Source organism: Podarcis gaigeae (assembly GCF_964106915.1).
Source record: "Podarcis gaigeae genome assembly, chromosome: 16".
Taxonomy (NCBI): domain Eukaryota; kingdom Metazoa; phylum Chordata; class Lepidosauria; order Squamata; family Lacertidae; genus Podarcis; species Podarcis gaigeae.
The window spans coordinates 17,020,455-17,041,730 of NC_139693.1; the positions used below are offsets into that span (position 1 = coordinate 17,020,455).

At 47.8% G+C, this 21,276-nt stretch overlaps 1 protein-coding gene across 1 annotated transcript; it reads right to left on the minus strand.

The window, feature by feature from the left end:
• CTSF (cathepsin F) lies at positions 1 to 19,333 on the minus strand. The gene is made up of 14 exons (XM_083716632.1): positions 19,000 to 19,333; positions 15,853 to 15,975; positions 13,324 to 13,399; positions 11,720 to 11,829; positions 10,558 to 10,633; positions 9,833 to 9,946; positions 9,025 to 9,170; positions 8,109 to 8,205; positions 7,612 to 7,692; positions 6,507 to 6,626; positions 5,094 to 5,158; positions 4,061 to 4,151; positions 3,258 to 3,316; positions 1 to 1,835 (listed from the first exon to the last, which is right to left on the minus strand). Exons 1-14 carry the CDS (start codon positions 19,204 to 19,206, stop codon positions 1,761 to 1,763), a joined length of 1,440 nt encoding a protein of 479 aa, XP_083572758.1. The 5' UTR covers positions 19,207 to 19,333; the 3' UTR covers positions 1 to 1,760.
• Between the last annotated feature and the right edge of the window lie 1,943 nt (positions 19,334 to 21,276).

Sequence of the window (21,276 nt, forward strand, 5' to 3'; positions counted from 1 at the left end):
TTTAGTTCAGAGTCCATCAGTATTTATTAGTGTGGAAATTACAGAAACACCAAAGGCTGCATCTTTAAAGTAACAGAAGGCACAGCCACATGAGCAGCTGCGTCTTCTAGAAACACTTTTTTTGCAGCCACTTTCAGGCCATTCTGGCTGAGATTAGAGTCCCTGAAGGGGAAACAGCTTTTTCAGGGTGGGGGTGGGGTGTTCAGAGCAGCAATCAAAGGAAAAACACTTTCTATAGCAGCCATTTTGCAAGTGCTAGTTATGCCTTCCACTCCCCAAAAGCCCTGAGCGCAATTGGGGGGGGGGGGAAATGCTCAAGTAGGATTCCCTGGAGGAGAAGGTTTGGGTGGTGCTTAGGACTGACCGAGCTAGGGATCTTCTCTCAGCATTGCCTTCAAACCTTCCACCAATATTTCCATTCTAGCAGCAAACAATAATACAGAGCAACTAAATCTAAAAAAAAAAAATGTGGGCTGGGTTTGACCTCTTTTTTTGTAGTGGGTACAGGGAGAAAGATTTCATGGCATCTAAGTGCAAAAGCTGACCAATACTGGAATGGTTACTTTTCCCACAGGCTAGCGGAACCGCCCAGCCACAGGCAAGACTGTCCTGCAAGGCTGTGACTCCACCACGTCAAGTCTTCCAGAAGCAGAGGAAGACTTGAGCTAACGGAAACAAGGGTACCCCATGGGGGGGGGGCATTTATCAGTGCTACAATCCCTACAGGGAGCGGGAAGACTTGGAGAGTGCAAAAGAAAGAAGCCCCTGACTAACTGGGAAATAAGGGTGTTAAATGTGCTCCCCCTCATCTCCACAAGGAAGGGAAAATTCACCTGCACTTATTTAGGGGGGGGGGGCTTGAGTGAGTTGTGAAGTTCCTTGGAACATCTTGTCTTAAATGCAAGCTGGTTCCCCAAGTTGTATGGAAACAGGAAGATGGCCTTAGACCAAGTCAGACTGACTGCTGTCCATCTAGCACAGCAGCTCTTTAATCTGAAGGGGGCCTTCCCTGGCCCTGCCTCCTGAGGATTGGAGGGTTGGACTAGATGACTCTTTGGGTCCCCCTTCCAACTCTACAATTCCAGGACTGTATGAGATTCTATAACTGTTTGGGACCTTCTGCGTGCAGAGTGGGTGCTCTTCTACTGAGCTGTGGCCCAAACTAAAGAGGCCTATGGTTAAAAAACAGTAATGAGACCTACTTTTTGCAGAGGGAGTTGGGATGGGAGCTGGTAGTTAGAGCGCTGCCCCTCCCTCCCCGGCCCCAATTCCCAGTCTGCCTTCCAAAAAGCAGCTCAGGATTGACCAAGGTAAAAGAGGCAGCTCACAGCGAGGAGCAGCTGATGACCTAACCATTTCAGAGGAGCAAGTCCCCTTCGCCATCCTCTGTGCATCTGCCCAGGCACCAAGTACCCCTTCACTGAGAGTCGGGGGAAGGAATCTGCTCCTACTGGAAAGGGGAGCACCCTTTAAACACACACCAGCACCAATCCTGGCCTGGTTGAAGGATCTCAGCAAGGTTAGGGTCCTATCCTAGGACATGCTACCTTCAGCCTCTACCGTTCATAGCAGCAGGCAGGAGCAGGGGCCATATCTTCTCAGTTATGCACTAGACCTAACCAGGGCTATTTGGAAAGGGAAATGGGTAAACAGGGTCAGAATAATGTACAGGGAAGGTGCTCCGATCTTCATCTTGGTGCTGGATGGAAAGCCAGCAAGTTGATGATTTGGACCGGAGGCAGCCAAGGGGCCTGAGAGGCTTACTCTATCACTGCAGAACTGCACATTGAGTTCATGCCACAGGCGTGGCTGCCACGGTACAGGTAGTAGTAGCCCTGAAAAGAGACACGGGACAATTGTCAGTAAGCAGCACAGATCTTCCCTGACCAGGAAAGCCTAGCCACAGTATTGGTTACTTCAAGATTGGATTACTGCAACACACTCTTGCATTTGATCGGGAAGCTGCAGTTAGTGCAGAATGCTGCAGCACAATTGCTGACAGGACCCCATCAGCATATAACCCCTCTGGTCAGAGATTTGCACTAGTTGCCCATTTGCTACCCAGGCCAGGTTCAAGGTGTTACTATCAGCATACCAAACCCTTAGCAACTTGGGACCAGTTTACCTGCGAGATTACCTCACCCCATATATATGCCCACTTATATCTGTGAAACTGGCATTGTTATAGATGCCACATAATGCCTGTGGCACATTTGTAAGAAATAGACCTTTTATTGTGACAGCTCCTACACTTTGGAACTCCCTGCCCATTGACACCAGGCAGACGCCTTCCCTGTACTCTTCTTGGTGCCTGCGAAAAACTTTTTTTGTTTACGGATACCTAGTCAAATATGTAGAATGTTTACATGTGTTTTTAATTGTTTGTAGTAAAGTTTTAAAAAGCTGGTTTTGGTAGTTTTCATTGATGGTTTTACAGTGGAACCTCGTGTTACGTACCATACCCCTTACAAATGCTGCGGGTTACGCGTTCCACTAACCCGGAAGTAGATGCCCCTTGTTGCCACCTTTGCCCTGGGATGCGAGCAGAAGTCATGGCGTGGCAGCAGTTGCCATTAGAGAAAGCGTGCCTCAAGTTATGAGAGTTTTCCTGTTACGAATGGACCTCTGGGAAGGATCAAGTACGTAACACGAGGTACCACTGTATATCCTTTCTGTAAACTGTTTTGAGATTTTTTACAATCAAGCAGTTCCACAATATGATCACATCTTACACTCATTTAAGTTTCAACCATACGTGATTGAAGGCGAGCTGGTTGAATTTGTGCAAGTCAAGTCCCAAGCAAGATGGAGAGCTTAAGCTGGGGCAGAAAGAGCTTCTAAGTTCTCTGCCTTGCTTGCTGGGGATTATCTCTCCCCATCTGCCTTACTTCAATTTTCGTGTATAAGCCAAACCCTTGGACTTGAAGCTTTGCATAAAATGTGATCGTACGGGGCTTACATTTTGTGAAATAAATAAATATAAAAATATCTGCCTTCTGCCTGCACATGAGCATGTCATTGGCCAGCACAACGTAAGCAGAAGTCAGCCATAACCTGGCACCGGCTCCTCCTTGCCTCAAGAGCATTGTCAAGCAAAGAGACACTAGGTTAGAGGGTCGGCAGCAGGCAGTTACACTGAGGAGAAAGCCAAGCCTGACTCGTGAGCTTTCAGTGTATCAGCCCCTTCCTTACAATGTGAACAGAGACTGCCAAGAGCGGGGGAAAGGTCGCCCAGCTGAGTTTGGAAGAATGCTTACCTTCTCTCCCCAGTTCTCTCCCCAACTGTTCTTGATTGCCCAGAATGGAGTACGGCCCCCTGTGTGTGCATACAGGTGGAAACAGAAGAGAGTTGTCAGGGGTAGAACAAGCAGTAAACCGCTTTGAGTTGTTCCCCCCCCCCAAAGCAGCATATAAATTTTATAAAATCCTCCACCTATCCCTCAACCCATCAATCTCTTGAAGTGGCTTAAGACGGATCTGATCTCTGCAGCATCCTTGGATGGAAGTTAGCAGCTTTTTGCAAGCAGGAAGAAAATCATTCTCGACCCTTCCTGCTTCCCCCACCCACCCACCGCTCCCTGCCCACCTCTGAACATCCATCACAAGCAAGGAAACTCCCCACTTGTAGTCCTCCTTCAGCCTCTATTAGTCACACCTGTTACAACTGGGGAGTCTGATGCGAAACTTTGGGAATCATGAGAACTAGGGACTTAGATCAGACAAACATCAGGTGCCAGAGCTAGTAAAACTGCTCTAATATGTTTTGCCCAGACGCGAGTAGGTTTTAACTGAGCGAGCTTTAGGGTAATTTAAAGTTTCATCCCTTTTTTCTAAAGTCTTTGTGTGAGCATTTTAGAAAGGAGGTAGGGTGGCACAAAAAATGTTTTAGATAGGTCGCGCAAATAAATTAGAACAGAGTAAAGCAAGCTTATTTAACACAGATGAAGACTGCTTCTGAACGCTAAACTGCAGGGTGGAGGAATGGAGATTCCAGAGTGAATCTCCCCACCTTCACGTTTGGGGAGCATTCCCCCCCCCCCAAGTAAAAGTAGCCACTTACGTGTGCCGTAGCCCACCAAGAGGACTGCGTGGTCAATCATCCAGGGGTTGCAGAGCAGGAAGAAGGGGTGGGAAACTCCCCTCCTGTAAAACTGGACAGGGGAAGAAGGGGAAAAGGGCTCAGAGACAATCCTGGACTCCAAACAACTTAATACATACATGTTTCACCCTGTGCAATGTTTGGGCCTTCAGGCAATTTGGGAGGGCTTGAAGGTCTATGCGTGAAGCTACTAAGAAAGTCAAATGTGTCCTAGCTGCAAGGAGTCCTTGCCCCTCTGAACAGATCTGTTCCCTCGTATTCTGCATGACTCAGCCCTCCCTCTCTCAATCAAGCAACTCTCTCAATCAAGCAACCCTCTCTCTCAAGCAACAAAAACTGAACTAGGCCAATCCAAATTTGGAAGCAGAGTAAGCCGTGTAAAAGAAATGCAAGCAGGGCTAGCTGTTGGATCAGCAGTCTGACCAACCAGAAAGCTCGCAAGGACAACAGCAATACTCTCTTCTCCACCTTGTGTTCAGGTGCATGCTGCTTCCCAACAGCGGAGGCAGAAAATAACCATCATGCCTAGTAGCCGTCGCCAGACTTATTCTCCTTGAGTTTGTCTAACCTGCTTTGGAAGCCGGTCACATTAGTGGCCATTGCTGCATTTAGCGCTTGCAAATTCGACAGTTCTATTTCTGTGTGGAGAAGGGCTTTGTTTTGCCTGTCCTGAATCAGAGATGGCTCTGAGTCCTAGGGCAGGAGGTGGCAGAGCTCCAACGGCATCCCAGGATTTCTTTTCTTCTTTTTTTAAGTTTTAAAAAGCAAGGGGAAATGGAAAACCTATGGTCACATCATAAAGTTAATGCAACTCCCTGCTCAAACTTGCATAGAAATTTCTGTCCCTCCACTGTGATTTTTTGGGGAGGGTTTCATTTTGCTTCCCACCCGCTCAACAAATGATGTGGGGGGGGGGATGTTTTTTGACCAAATGTGCAACTTCTGTTCCTTACAGCATGGGAAAAGCAGCATGGCCCTCCAGGGGCTCCCTCACCTGCATGGCAAAGGCGTTCAGAGCAATGGAAATAGGGCCGTTCTTAGCCAGCCAGGCAGCGATCTCTGCAACAAAGAGGGTGACTGGTTAATATGCAAGGCCATTATATGATACAGAGAGATATAAGAGAAGGAGAGGGAGCTTATGGGAGCTGCGCTGCAGGCCCTGCCCCAGAAAACGAAAGCATTTTACACATGTGGATCGCCATGCATTTGAGATACTAATACGCTGCCTCTCTCCCTGGCTTCAGTTGCACTTCCTACACCCATGCATGGTGGCAGCAGGCAGGACAAGAGATCGTAGCAGGACGGCTCAGCAGAGAAGCTGTTAAGTATCAAGTGTGTGGTCTTGAATGTTTCTTACCCATAAAAGCAGCAAGAAGGGCACCTATCAAGTTCAGAGAACATCTAGGGCAGGTCTGGGGTACCTCAGGGACCTATGCAGTCATCCAGACCTCTAAATCCATCCCACAGGCCACAAGTGTCTATGACCCTGCCCTGTGTTTTCTCTTAGCCAGAATGTGTTATTGGACCATGATAATACCTCTTGCTTGTATGGATGAAGAGGGAGTAAATAACCTCTGCACTGGCTGCCCATCTACTACCAAGCCAGGTCCTTGTATTGATTTTACAGAGCCCTGAACAACTTAGATCCAAGGTACCTTAGAGATGGCCTGAACCTTTATATCCTGGCTCAGTTACCAAGATCACCTGGAAGAACCTCATTGGTCATCCCTTGACTTGGCAAAGGTCATTTGACATCAACGTGAAATAGAGTCTTTGGTCTTATTGGCCTAGTCCTGTGGAACACTCTGCTAACAGAGATTCAGCACCCAGCTCCTTTTAAACATCCTCTGAGAACTTCTCTATGTCGTCAAGCTTATGCCAGCAATTAAGAAGCCATCTATCCATAACACTTAGATGATGGTCTCTGATCTTAAATGTGTTTTTATATTATATAGTTATTATTGTACACTGCTTTTATTTTGTTATGATTTGCAGCATATAAATATTTTCATAAACAGATATATATGTCTACACCAATTCTTACATGGCTGACTTCCGTAGCACCTGTTGCCCTGTCCAGATGTTTTGAGACTACAATTCCCACCATCCCTGACCACTGGTCCTGTTAGCTAGGGATGATGGGAGCTGTAGTCCCAAAACATCTGGAGGGCTGAGTTTGCCTATGCCTGCTCTGGCCCCACATACCACTGGCATGTAGCCTCTGGAAGTTTGGCCAAGAGGGAAGGCAGCCCTGGGGCTGGGAAAAGTTTGCCCAACCCTTGCTCTAGGCTGTAGCAAGTGGCCTTCCTCATTCCACAGCGGAGTGTTCCAGATCTCTCTAGGTATTAAGAAGCCCACAATTTGATTCACTAACTGGCACCCCAAGCCATGGTCTCAGGACACGTACCTGTCTCATCCCGGGATATTGATACGGAGCTATTGATGTAGACGGCCACCTTATCCTTGGAGAAGCCACACTTCTGCTCGAACCCCTCGTAACTGTAATCGCGCTCTGTCTCCAGGCCGCCTGGGGAAGAAGAGGAGAATCAGGAAGGCCAAGGAAGGTGATGACCTGGCAAGGAAAACCGTGTACAGGCGGGGCTCTTGCTGTGCAGAATAAGGATCTAAGAGTGGCTTTTAAACCCCCCCCCCCACATTTATTATGCCCTAATAATACTTTTGTGGGATGCAGGTGGCACTGTGGGTTAAACCACAGAGCCTAGGACTTGCTGATCAGAAGGTCGGCGGTTCGAATCCCCGTGACGGGGTGAGCTCCCATTGCTCGGTCCCAGCTCCTGCCAACCTAGGAGTTCGAAAGCACATCAAAGTGCAAGTAGTTAAATAGGTACCACTCTGGCAGGAAGGTAAACAGCGTTTCCGTGTGCTGCTCTGGTTCGCCAGAAGCGGCTTAGTCATGCTGGCCACATGACCCGGAAGCTGTACACCAGCTCCCTCGACCAATAAAGCGAGATGAGCGCCGCAACCCCAGAGTTGGTCACAACTGGACCTAATTGTCAGGGGTCCCTCTACCTTAATAATACTTCTAGAGGCAGCTTCCAGCAATAAAAGCAGCAAGGAACAACAACCCCTACGTGAGAAATCAACAGCAGCCAGAATCCAGCAGTTCTGAAGAGGGACTTTGCATTGTCAACAAACGGCTGAACAAACAGAGCATCTTCCAGCCTCGCTGTGGTGGTTGCTTCACAGCCATTGGGGAACTGACATAAAAGCAGCTTGTGCACTCTTGAAAAATTCAGGGTTTGCCCCAAGAAAGAGGGAATGGATGCTCTAGACACAACTGACAAAACTCGGTTAGGTTTTAGCCTTGGGAACAAACCAGCATTTCCAGCACCACCATGCCCCAGGCACCCAGTTTCTCCAGTTCAGAGACTGTTGTGAAAACAAGTCTCTGAACACTCAAAACATCTTATTCTCTGGATGTCAAGGCACATGAAGAGGAACAAGCTGCAGACCAAGTGCCGCGCTGGAGCAAAAATATTTTGCTGACTCACCCAGCCCTTCGATGGCCTCGTAGGCCGTGGATGGAAGTCCTCCTCCGCAGGCTTTGTCTACGGAGTCACAGTCCAGCAGCTCTGTGGAGGGAGCAGAAATCGGGTCAGCTGGAAACTGGAGGGTGAGCACCCATAGACACGTACAGTCTTGCTCCTGAAGTCAGCCAACTTCCCAATTTATTTCTTTGTGACATTTCTTTCATAAAATTCATATGCCACTTGATTGAAGGAAAAACTCAAAGCAGCTGCATCTCGCTCTTCGCCATATGTGAACTCAGGATGGGTTATAACAAGGTAATGAAAGCAAAAAATAAAGAAAATCTGCTTTGAGAATACAGGCATCCTTTACCTGTAAAACATTTGAGTCAACGCGGCCATGTAAACAAGGCACAACCAATGACTTCACTGGCAGTTTTTTTGTTTTGTTTTAGCTCTGCTGCCCAGAAAGCTCCCAGATCCAAACATGAGAGGCCAGGCCTCCTCAAATAACTCCCTACCTTGCTCAGAAAGGGAGACCAAAGTGCCATTGCGGAGGAACCACTGCCCTTCCACGTTGCCTGTCACAGAGAAGGCCCAGCAGGAGCCACAGTAACCCTGCAGTCATTGAGAAAGGGAAAGAGTTATTCCAGATACTGTAGTATGAACAGGCCATGAGATGAAAAAGGAGAAAATACAGAAGAAGCCTAGAAGAAGGCATCTTACATCTGTTAAACAACTTCACTGGCTGCTGGTCCACTGGCACAATTCCAAGCACGGGTTCTGACCTATAAAGCCTTATATGGCTTGGGACCAGGTTACCTGAAAGACCATAACTCCCTATTTAAACCTTTCTGGGAGCCAAGATCCTCAGATGACCACCTTCTCTTGGACCCATTAACATCAAAAACACAGTTGGTGATGACACAAGAGAGAACCTTTGCTGCGGCTGCTCCCAGATTGTGGAATCCTGTTCCAGGAGAGGTTAAACTGGCTCCCTCTTGTTTGTTTATCTTTCTGCTGGCAGACTTTTGTATTCAGATAGGTCTTTGAAAACTAAGGTGCAGACAATGCAGATGCTGTTGCCGGGGCAAACTACTTTAGCTGCTGGTTCTAAATGTGTTTCGATGTATTTTAACTACTGCTTTCAATTAGTTACTTTTCATTTTATGAGGACGTTTTTTACATGTTGTAAGCTGCCTTGCATCCCAATTTGATACAAAGCTGGGATATAAATTCCTACAGAGAACAAAACAAAATAAAGCTCAGGCCCAGAACCTAGGGTGGATCACTACCTTCTTCCAGCTCCTCACCAACCTCACGCAACAAGCCCACACAGGGAAACAGTGGAACTTTTATCCCCTTTGGAAACTTTAAGCCCAACCTGGTCCCCTTGAGGAAGCAGCTGCTTCCATAGTGGGGCGGAGGAAAACCAACCTGGTTCTTGACACCTGTGACAGCCCCGTGGTCCCGCCAGTCCCATGAATCAGGGGGTGGATCTTTAGGGATGGTGGCTGGTTTCATTGGCCGACCAGGCAGCTGGGAAAGCAGTGGGTTCAAGTACGTGGAGCGGAACTCCTCCTCTGAAACAAAGAAGAAAGATACATTGTGCGATGAAAAGACGAAAGCACCAGATTTCATAAAATATGACACTCTAGCCTTCCTGGCTGATTGAAGTTCTTGAGTTCTATCTGCCACAAATACATATCTGTATCTTTCCTCTTTGGAACTTGTGCTGTAATTTTAAAAACATTAGATACCCATTTTTGCTTTATTTTATGCTACTTTTATGCACTTTGTTTCATTCTCTCTCTCTTTCATTGAAAAAAGAAACCTTTTAATATACACATCTGGATAATGTATTATCCCAGTTCCTTAATGTGAGTAACTGAATGTAAAACTAAAACATCTGGTTTGAGACACCTGCACTTTCCAAGGAAGCTGGGATATGTAACACTTACCACATTGCAGGATAAAGAAGACAAGACTCTAACCTGTTAGCTGGAGCCTTTTCAGAGAGGGTTTGTGGTGGCACTGTGAGGACTAAGTGGCAGCAGTTTTGTAGATAATACCATTTGTTTACTGCTGTCTGTTCTGCCTGGTGCCCTCCTGATGGGCGTTTTAGTCCTGCAACATCTGGAGGGCACCTGGTTGGCTAAGGCGGGTCTACCAGACACAGGTATGCTATAGCTCTGCGATTCAGAGGGGAAGCTAGCAGCAGAGTCCCTGCCCCGTCCTCACCTACCTGTCAGATCACTGAATTTGGTGACACCGTATTCTGCCGTGCCCTGATCCAGTTCCTGAATTAGCTGGGCCTTCTCCAGATTCTCTGCAAAGATGCGGAAACGCCTCTCGGTCTCTAAAAGAGCAGGAGGCCAGGGAAACAAGGACTGAGCATGAGTATTGATTCTTATTGGTTCTTATCCATCAGTAGTTATGCCTACAGTTCTTTAAGGATGCTTCACATGCAGAATGCTACTGCCAGCAGTGTGTAGGTGGGCTGGTGGGCTCCGAGGAGCGGAGGGATGCCAAATTGGATCAGGAGAAGCTGGAAGACAGACAAGGGAGGCGGGGGGCCTGTGGCCTTCCCAATGCCTGCCTTCCCAACTCCCAACAGCCCAAGCAAGGACAGCCATGCCTGCTGCAAAATCTGAACATCAGAGGAACTCTGCTGAGAAGCTAGCCTGACCTTTGCAGCTTATATTTATTTCTTGCATTTTATATCCTGCTTTCCTTCCAAGAAGCTCAAGGTTGCGTACACAGTTCTCCAGCCTTATTTTATCCCCACAATTACTCTTCAAGGTACATCAGACCTGAGAAACTGCACCTGGCCCAAGGTTATCCCATGAGCTTCATGGCTGAGTGGGGATTCGAACTCTGGGCTCTGTCAGGTCCTAGACCAACCACTACACCAGGCAGGGCAGCCCAGGCATGCTGTTGCTTTGACAATTTCCTTCGTCCAACATTCACCTTGCTTGTCCTTGTAGCTCTTCTCATAAGTTGTCAAGAACTCCTTGAAGAGGGGCACCAGGTGGTTGGAGGCATTCTGGGAATGGAAGAATCCAGAACTGAGAAACTGGTACACAAGGAACTGAATCACAGTTTCTGCCTTCAACTGCAGATTGCGATTTTATTTTATTTTCCAAACTGTTTTGCAGAAATAAGGTTGACTAGGGCATAAATATAAATTAGCCCCCTTCCCTCCTATGAACAGTATTTCCAGCATAATGTTACATTTCTTTAACACAATATATTTTACGAGTAGTATTAAGAACCTATTAAACATAATATTTGATCTTCAATAGTATTATTATTTTCCTTCACAGCATTCATTGTCTCTTAGAACCTATAATCTAAACAAAGGACTCTATTTTTTAGATGCACGTTTCATTTTTCTTAATTAATCTAACCCTTCTACAATTAATCCTGTCTTACGCTTTAAAAGACCAAACTATTTTATATATAGTTGGAACTGATGTACCAGATTCCTAGCATTTTATGAAATCAATGAATAAATGCCAGCCTGCCAAAAACCTGTCCATCTTTCTTTGACCTTTCATTACCCTAGCCAATTACTTTTTTTAAATCGCTGTATCAGAAGCAAGGCTATCTTAGGCAGATGATATCAAAGTACCCAAGATGAATCAGCCATCCAGTTTACCTTATGCTACAATCAGGAACATGCAAACAGGAATGCTGTGCACTTTTGACCAAATTTGGAAGATTGTGCCTATCTCAAATGTATACAATCATACCTTGGAAGCCGAACGGAATCCGTTCCGGAAGTCCGTCCGACTATCAAAATGTTCAGAAACCAAAGCACGGCTTCTGGTTGGCTGCAGGAAGCTCCTGCAGGAAGCTCCTGCAGCCAATCGGAAGCCATGCCGGACGTTTGGGTTCCAAAGAAAGTTCGCAAACCGGAACACTCACTTCCAGGTTTGCGGCATTTGGGATTCAAAACGTCAGAGTACCAAGGTGTTTGGGATCCAAGGTACATGTACATGCTTTTGGTACTTTTGGTATAAAGGGAAAGAAGAGAAAGAGACAACTCAATCAGCAGGAACACAGCCCTGCTTTGCCCTGCTAAGAGAGTTTACACCCCAGCTCCAAAAGGCAGACGAATGACACTCACTTGCAGAAACCTCTCTTCCTGGGCTAACTCCTCGACTTCCTTGGCAGGTGCCTTCGGACGGAACACTTCCCACTCCCCCAGTTTTGCTGCGTGGACTACCTCCGATGGCTCTGAAAGAACAAGGGGTGTGTGTGTGTTTATTTATTTACTATCTCACACTCTGTCACCAGACTAAGTGGATACAGACATACCTCGGGTGAATGCGCTTCAGGTTGAGCGCGTTCGAGTTGTGCTCCGCGGCAACCCGGAAGTAACGGAGCACGTTACTTCCGGGTTTCACCACTTGCGCAGATGCTCAAAATAACGTCATGCGCATGCACAGAAGCCGCAAAAAGCGACGCATTCGTGCACAGACGTGCCATTGCTAGATACGTTTGCTTCTGGATGCGAACGGGGCTCTGCAACAGATCCCGTTCGTATCCAGAGGTACCACTGTATTCCAAAAGTCACTTACATTCTAAATGGCTATCAGCTAAACCCCCAATCCTTCCCATTACACCTCCTCGCAGAAATATGTGCTTAACCAGATATGCAGAAGGAAATCTTTTACCCAGCAGCCTACACCTTAATGATTCATGCCCTTGAATGATTCATTGTGCCTGGGGAGAAAAGGTGAGGCCATGTATCAATTACACACACGGACACCCATCTCGCAAATGATGTAAGTCCAGGTATCAACATCATAGTGCTTTGCAACCTTCTCCTGGCCCCCACAAAGCCCCTCCCCACATTACCCACTTAGTCATGAGGCTGTGAGGGTTAGGGTTTTTACTCCCTTTAAATGTACCTACAGGCAGCACCCCCACCCCCCGTTTAGGCACGTTCCATATGTGTGCAACTGTGTACGTGTGCGTTGCGCCAAACCCAGAGGTGATCCAGAAACATCATAAAGACGTCACTGAAATGTCACCAAAAGGGCAGAGCAGGGTGCTTGCAGGCTTTTTCAATGGGTTTCAATTATACACGATTTCACTGACGCACGCAGTACCTCAGAACGTAAACGCCGTGTAAAAGGGGAGGGGGGCCCTCCTTGAACAGGAGGAGGAAGTTGGAAAAGTGGCGCTCTTTCCCATTTCCTCTTCCAACTCTATGTGCTTTTCAAGCCTCAGATTAACATTATTGAGTCGACTTTTATCCAGATCCCTTGGAAAGGCAAAGAGTCCGTATGTGTGAACTCTGACAGGAGGGTTGATCCAGAGGACGCAGAGAGAAGCAACCAGGCTCGGTGGCGCCCACAGCACTCGGTCGTAAATCCCCACGGGCCAAAGAATGGTTGGCAGCCCCAGATGAAGGAATTCTAAATGACTTTGAAGCTAGTTGCATTTGCTCATTTGCACTGATAGGATTCCAACCTGGGTGGATCATTACAGTGTGGAGGCTATTTGCCACCTGAAGAAGAATTCTGTGGAAGTAGGTAGGCCGGTACAAGAGTTATCTTACCCGTTCTGGTTGCTGCTGGCTTTTACAATCAATATCACTGAAGGAAAAGCTTGGCTCAGGGAGCTACTGTTTATGTCAACAGTATGCAAAGGTTTGGGGCCCTGCCTTCTTGACTGTATTTTCTGCTTTTAACGCTTCAGACAGACTACCCAGACCTGACTTACCAGCCAGGCGACACTCTTGCTTCACCAGCCTCTTCCTGTTTGCCCAGGGCTGGCTCCAGACCTCAAAGTGACATGACTGGAAGGGAAGAAGAGAAAAGGTTAGGAGGGCAAGCAAGGCACAGAAAGTCAGGACAAGCCACGCAGATAAGATTCGTGCAGCGGATGGATGCAAGGCTGGAAATCAGAAATATTGCTTTACCATCAACTTTAGGAGAGAAAATGGGGCCTACTGGGCTATCAGAGAAGGCAAAATGAAGTCAGGACCTCTGGCAGGAAAGGGCTGCCCTCCTCCCAAAAGGGTGCAGGTTTGATCCCCATAAGGGACAGCTGCATATTCCTGCATTGCAGGGGGTTGGACTAGATGATCCACAGGGTCCCCTTCCCATGATTCTATGACCTAACGATCTATGACTCCAAACAGTAAGGTGCCTTGGGGCGTTCATCTTGCACCATGCACCAGAGATGCTTTGTCCCTACCAGCCACTTCACTGGGAGGACCTTTTGCATCTTAATTGAGGCTGATCTCATGAAAATACAGTGGTACCTCGGGTTAAGTACTTAATTCGTTCCGGAGGTCCGTTCTTAATCTGAAACTGTTCTTAACCTGAAGCACCACTTTAGCTAATGGGGCCTCCTGCTGCTGCCGCGCCGCCGGAGCCCAGTTTCTGTTCTTATCCTGAAGCAAAGTTCTTAAACTGAAGCACTATTTCTGGGTTAGCGGAGTGTGTAACCTGAAGCGTATGTAACCCAAGGTACCACTGTAAGTCCTAGCAAGAGGGTCAGTGTGTGTACTTGTCAGATATCTTGCACTGAGGGCTAGCTGCGCCTGGGTTGCAACCACTTCAGTCTTCAGCTTGGGGGATTGAGCACACCATAAGCATCTCAGAAGAGCCTGCCTGCTGGATCAAGCCCATCTAACGTAGCTCAGAGGTAGACAATCTGCCTTGCATACAGAACGACCCAGGTTCAATCTCCAGGTAAGGCTAGGATAAACTTTTGGATACAGCAACTGTATACATGATGTCAATGCTCTCTATCTTCCTCCTCGGCACCCAACCCCTGGAGCTGCATGAGGCACTGTCAGCTGACAGGCTGGCCAGCCAAACCAAACTGCCCTTATTTGAGGGGAAGTTTATGCAAAGAGATTCAGTGATGCCAGATCACAAGAGAAACATGTGAGGCCCAGGGGGACAAACTGAATTTGGCATGTGCTTATGGAGATTGTAGCCTTGATAATGAGAAGTCTGAGTCAACAGTACCAATGTTTCCTGTTGTTAACACGCTGCTTTATGCAGACCAAAGCAAATCTGTATCCTTCCCAAACTTCTGGGCGATGATGACCTGCTACTTCCCCAGCCACAGGTCCCAGTGGGAGGTCTGCTCCTCTTCAAGCAAAGAGTTTGGAGATGGGAGAGTTAGAAATCCCATTTCACTGCCATCTGCATATCCACACTTCCAGGGAAACTGAGGTGCCAGGGAAAGATTCTGCAGAGTCCCAGCCTGAGGTGCCCCTCAGTCTCAGCCCATCCTGTTTCCTAATGCACACAGAGGTCATACAGTGGTACCTCAGGTTACATACACTTCAGGTTACATACGCTTCAGGTTACAGACTCCGCTAACCCAGAAATAGTGCTTCAAGTTAAGAACTTTGCATCAGGATGAGAACAGAAATTGTGCTCCGGCGGCGTGGTGGCAGCAGGAGGCCCCATTAGCTAAAGTGGTGCTTCAGGTTAAGAACAGTTTCAGGTTAAGAACGGGCCTCCGGAACAAATTAAGTACTTAACATGAGGTACCACTGTACTCAGGGACTTGTAGCACTGTTGGAATAGAGAAAAGAGCTGATATACCCAACTGGGGTCATTTTACCACCCTTTCAAATGTTTCTGTGGGAGGGGAGGCTATTGTTTTATTTTGTTTTGCTTTTGCTTTATTATGTATTATGTATTTTGTGTTTTCATTTTGTATTTTTATGTTGCGAACCACCATGTGATCTTCGGGTGAAGGAAGGTATACAAATAAATTATGTTGATTGTAAAAAAATCTCAAAGTGGTAAACGAAAACAAGAATACAATAAAAATTACCAGTAAAAACATTTAAAAAATTAAAATCAGGATAAATTTAAAAAAAAACAGATTAAAACACACATCAATGTTCAAGGTATCTGCGTACGCTTGTCTAAATGAAAATATTTTAAGCCAGGCGCTGAAGGGAGTTTGGTGAAGGCACCAGCCTGATTATCAATTGGCAGGGAGTTCCAAAGTGCAGGTGCTGCCACACTAAAAGACTGATTTCCTACAAATACGGAAGAGATATTATGTGCCAGTGCCTGTGCTAACTGTTGCAGCCCCACGTGTTTTGCATGATGCTACCAAATGATTTTTTTAAAACTCAGAAGAGAAATCAGTAGAGCCATGCAAAACTAGGACACCTTGGGAACCAGACTCCAGGTTTCCAGCACACTGAAGGTGCTAGCTACTCTCCCCCTGCCCCTTTAAACCAGAAAGCAAAAAGACAATGCTGATTCTTACCATCTGCTCCGGCTCTTCTGGAGTGAGGCAACTAGGAGCATCTTGCCCCACAGCCTGCTTCCCTCTGCACTGACTGCTCTGCAGCAGAGTCACATGCAGATAGTACTTGATTCCATTCACCACCTGGAGATGAGGAAAGAACAGCTCTCAGGCAAGTGGGAAAAGTTGGGAAATTGCCCAGTGATGTTCACTGCCTGCAAGCAGCCAAAACCAGTTCGGAAGAAACTGGAAAAGACCTAGAGTGGCCTCAATGGTTTTCTGGTTGTTTATTTGTTTGGAAGGAAGAGGCAACAGATAACTATGGCTGGACTCTAAAGTTCACCGCCCAGCTTTAAACTTGAGGTTCACAAGCTCACACTGCAAGTTCAATCCATACATACACAGAACAGGAACTTCATGAAAGAAAAACGATACACAGCCACTGCCTGGCACACTGCTGACACTGGGAAACATTTCAGCATTCCACAATTCCTGACAGGCAGAGAAAGGGACCCGACTATTCTGTCTCTTGCTGGCTAGCTAAGTCTGTGGTCACCTCACCTCAAAAAGAATACTGTAGTTGGAAAAGATTCAGAAAAGGGCATGAAATGACTCCCCCATGAACAAAGGTTGCAGCGTTTGGGGACTTTTTAGCGTAGAGAAAGGACGAGACGTGACAGAAGGCCATGAAATTATGCATGGCATGGAGAAAGTAGACAGAGGAAAGTTTTTTCTCCCTCTCTTGTCATGTTAGAAGTCATGGGCATCCAATCAAACTGAATGTGGAAGCTTCAGGACAGATAACAGGAAGGAGTCTTTAACAGAGCACATAGTTAAACACTTTTATAGGAGGCTGTAAAAGATAATTAGACAAATTCATGGAAGAGAACGCTATCAATGGCAACTAGTCACAATCACTATGCCCTGCTTCAATGGAGGTCAGGGGCAGTATGTGTCTGAATACCAGTTGCTGGAATCCATAGGAGATGAGAGGGTGGTTGGCTACCGTGAGAACAGGATGCTGGACTAGATAAACCATTGGCCTGATCCAGAAGGGCTGCTCTTATGTGATTCTGTCTCACAATCCCAAACACTGAGCAAAAGGCTCTCATGAAAGCCAGGAAGTAAATAAAGCCTCACAAACACACTTGGAAAACTAGCCAGGCACATTACTGGAGGCTGGAGGCCAACTGTGGCCAAAACACTTCTGTGAGAGCCAGCACCACAGTTGTACAGGGAAGAATTAAACAGAGCAGGCTGCCTCCTCATGGTAATTATGGTTAGGCCTGCAGACCATTTCAAATACTGATAAAATACACACACACCCTTTTGATTCTAATAAATATATTCCATCAATAATGCAACCTGGTTCTGAGGGAGGAGCAGGAATGCATGGGGCTGAGTTTCTTTTGCTGGCTGTCAGCTGTAAGGGCATTCCATTGCCCTTACTCTTAGTCACTGACCTAGTTCTCCAGCATGGAGTGACTGCCTCGGCCCAGAGGTTTTTTACTTGCAGGTCAGCATCAATTATCCAGGACTCCAGTTAATCAGATGGAGGCAGATTCCTCCCCCCCCCCCCTGCCAGTATACCAGTTAAAGCAGTCTAGCTTGATGGAAGCCACCCGTAACTATTTTAAGAGTTAAGTGGATTGTGCTTCTAATTGTCAACAAGAAGACACCTGGGACAGCAATAAGGATCCCAAAGGGAGCAAGAAGAAGAAAAATAACATCCTCAGCAGCAGACTCCCGGGTCCTCTGTACTTCCTAGTCCTGCATTTGCCATTTCGGATGCCTGTGGAGCTCGGGGTGGGGGCTGACAGAGAAAATACTCTCTACAGATGCCATCAGGCCTCCCCTCCCTCAAATGTCACCTGGTAGCAGGTTGCTTCAGCCTCTTGCCCTGAACTGTAATGACAGCTGGTCATTACAGGAACTTACTACATAATTTTAAAAACTGATGTCTCCCATCCCTTCCAGTCGCTTTTTCACAAGAACAAAGGGGGGCCCGTCAAGTGCAGCATCCTATTCTCAGAGGGGTCAACCAGATACCCGAGGGAAACCAGTAAGCACAAGAGCACTCTCCCTTCCTGTGGTTTCCAGCAACTGGTATTCAGAAGCTGTGGAGGCAGAGCATAGCCATTGTGGCTAGTGGCCACTGGCAGACCCCTTCATGAATTTGTCCAATCTTCTTTTAAAGCGTTCCAAGTTGGTGCCCATCACCGCCTCCCATGGGAGTTCCATAGTTTAACTATGCACTGTGTGAAGGACATTCTTTTCCTTGGACAACGTGCAGTGCTTTATTTTTTTCAGGGAAAATGGTGCCGGTACTTATCATGACGTTGTTATAGTAAGTGCCACACTTTTAACATTTGAAAATTGAAGGTTCTGGTACTGCGTACACTTGAGTACTCCCAGAAAAAAAGCATTGACAACCTGTCATTTAGACTGTAATCCCGAAGGCAGGGTCAGTCTTGTTCTAACTGAATGAACGTAAGCTGCTCTGGAATTCTTTTTGGCTGAGGGGCAAGGTACAAATGCCTTAACAAGTTAGCTAAATTAAATTAATTTGACTGGAAGGGGTGGGGTTTCTGGGTCTCCTGGCAAAACAAAGAGCACACACTTTGCATGCAGAAGGTCCAGGGTTAAACCCCCAGTTCAGAGGATCAAGGAGGTGTTGGGGGGGGGAGACCCCATAGCCAAGACCCTGGAGAAGTGCTGCCAACCACAGCACACAATACTGGGGTAGATTGGCAAAAATGGCTGGAATGAGAGCCAGTGGTGGTGTAACAGTTAAGCTCCGTCACTGTCCCTCAGCCTACCCTGCCTCACAGGGTTGTTATGGGGATTAAATGAGATGCAGAAAAACCACGTAGGTCACCATTTTGAACTCATTGGAGAATGGGGGACGGGGGACGGACATAAGCGCAATGAATGGATTTGGATGGAGGCTACTCGGGGCAAGAGGTCCTCATAGCGTCTTTGACCCCCCCAGATGCTTTATCCTCCCCCATCCTAAGTCATAGCCCCCCGCTTCTTCCAGCCCCAAAGTCCCCCGACGTGCTTCAGCCCCCAAATACTTCATGCTCCTCCACAGTGATGAGCCCCATCCAATTCTTCCAGCCCCAAGGTGGTCCCCCCGCACCTGCGCCCAGCCTTTCTGCATCTCACCTGCGTCTGGGCTGAGCGCAGCGTCCAAAGGCGACCGCTACCTCCGGAGCCCGCCTTGTCGCTCTGGAAAGTCTCGGCCAAGGCGAAGCGTGCCGCCTCACGGGCCTGGCCGCTCCGCACGTCCACCTCCCGGGCGCCCCCCGGCATCGCCGTGGAGGCACCCAGCAGGAGCAGCAGCACAAAGGGGACAGCCGACGCCTGCGCCATCCTAGCTCTGACTGAAGGGAGTCGGGTCTGCGGCCGGGTGGAGGGAGGGAGGGAGAAGGGGCGTGGCCTGAGGCAGAGTGGGAGGGGCCTGAGGCAGACGGCTGGGCATTGGGTGGCGTCCTCTTGGCCGACGAGGCTGGAGGGCGTGTTTTCGCCATGCCCCGCCCACCCGGCGTCATCTGAACGCCCTCGCTGCCCTTGGCTTTGGTCCTCTCCCTCGAAAAACAAGAGGCAATCCCGGCTTCCCTCCAGGAGAAAGGGGCGGGGTCTCACTCCCGCAGCCCCCTCATGTGACGTCACACGGGGACCCTTCCCTTCCTGCACACCTGGAGTACCCCCAGTGGGATGAGGAGAGGCACAGGGATGAGAACAGTGCCCTCACCCTGAGCATCTTGCAGGCCACAAGGGCCAATGCATGAGCCCGTGTGAGACAGAGGTTCGAGGGCTAGGATCTGGATTCAAATTCCCACTTGGCCATGAAGTTCACTGGGTGGTCTTGAGGGGCAGTCAGCCTAATCCTACTGGACAAGGTTATTGTGACCATAAAACAGGGGAGAATCAAGTGTGCACAGCTTTAGAAGCAGCAGACACTAGATGCCAGCAGCTGGAGGAAAACAAGGTAACAAGTTAAAACGCCTGGCTGCCAAGCAACCTGAAACGTGGCATGTGTTTGTATACATAGTAATGGTGCCAGGGTGTAGCTACATCTTCCTGTTGTACAATGGTGAGACCAGATTTTCCACTGTGTGCCACAGATCCAAGCTATGGACACTTGTTATGTCCCAAAACACATAGGATTGCCACATGAAATTCATCTGCCCATGTCTGCATATTGTTCTCTGAACTTGCCACAATCCCTGCATGCAGGGGTAAAGCACATAAGAACCTACGTTTAGCCCTGATGGATCAGGCCAGCAACCAGCAGATGGTTAAGAGTGTGGTGATAACGCCAAGATTGCAAGTCTGATCCCCATAAGGGACAGCTGCATATTCCTGCATTGCAGGACTTAGATGATCCTCAGGGTCCCTTTCAACTCTCTGATTCTTCTAGTCCAGCATCCTATACTCACAGTGGCCGACCAGATGCCTGTGGGAAGCCAGCCAGCAGGATCTGAGCACAAAGCCTTCTCCCCTCCTATGGCTTCCAGCAATTGCTGTCTGCAAGTGTGAAGGCAGAGCATAGCTATCATGGCTAGTAGCCATTGATAGCCCTCTCCACCATGTATGTCTGATCCTCTTTTAAAGCCATGAACCAGTAGGACAGTATATGAACACGAGATGAAATAGCATGTAATTTAAAATGTTCTGCAGGACTCTGAGCAGCAAAGACTCACCCGGCTCCTGCTGGCATCTGCCCACAAGATAGCCAAGGAAGAGTACATTTCCACACCCCTAAGGTGAGGAACAAAGGCAGGAAGAGCTGGTTTCGGCAGTGATGGGAGCCTTCTGGCAACAAGACAGAAACATAGGGGGAGCCAAAATGGGTGGAGATGGGGTAGCAGTTATGCAGTCCTGAAATGCTGCAAACTCTGCCCACTGCTAGCAGGTAACTCCCTGGCAGATTACCTCACTGGGCTGTAGTGCAGAAAATAGGTTCCCTGTTCCAACCTCAAGGTTGGGCCAAGTAACACTTATTGTAAGGCACAAATATTTTTATGTAAATTTCAAATTCTATGCCAGGGCAAGATTATTCCTTACCATTCCTAACATTGACAGCCATCTAGATTTTGCCCGTTTTAGAATGATGTCCAGGGAAGGTGGCAGAGCATTGTCCTACCCAACTATTTGGGATAATTTCTATCCTAAGAACTAGGCCAGAATGCTCAGCCTCCTTCGGCATACATTTAAAACAGGCAACTTTAAGGGTCACATTCTGTTGGAAGGGGCTACATGCCAAGAGTGGTTGGAGTCAGTAGCAGTGCTGGATTGCTCTCTTCCTACCTGGACGAGTTTGGGGAAAGAACTGTGCTCCATCATGAGGCTGAGACTCACAACTCCTGACTTTCGCCATCACTTCAGCAACCTCAGGTAGATACTAAACCCTTAATAAACTTCCTTGTGGGATCAAGA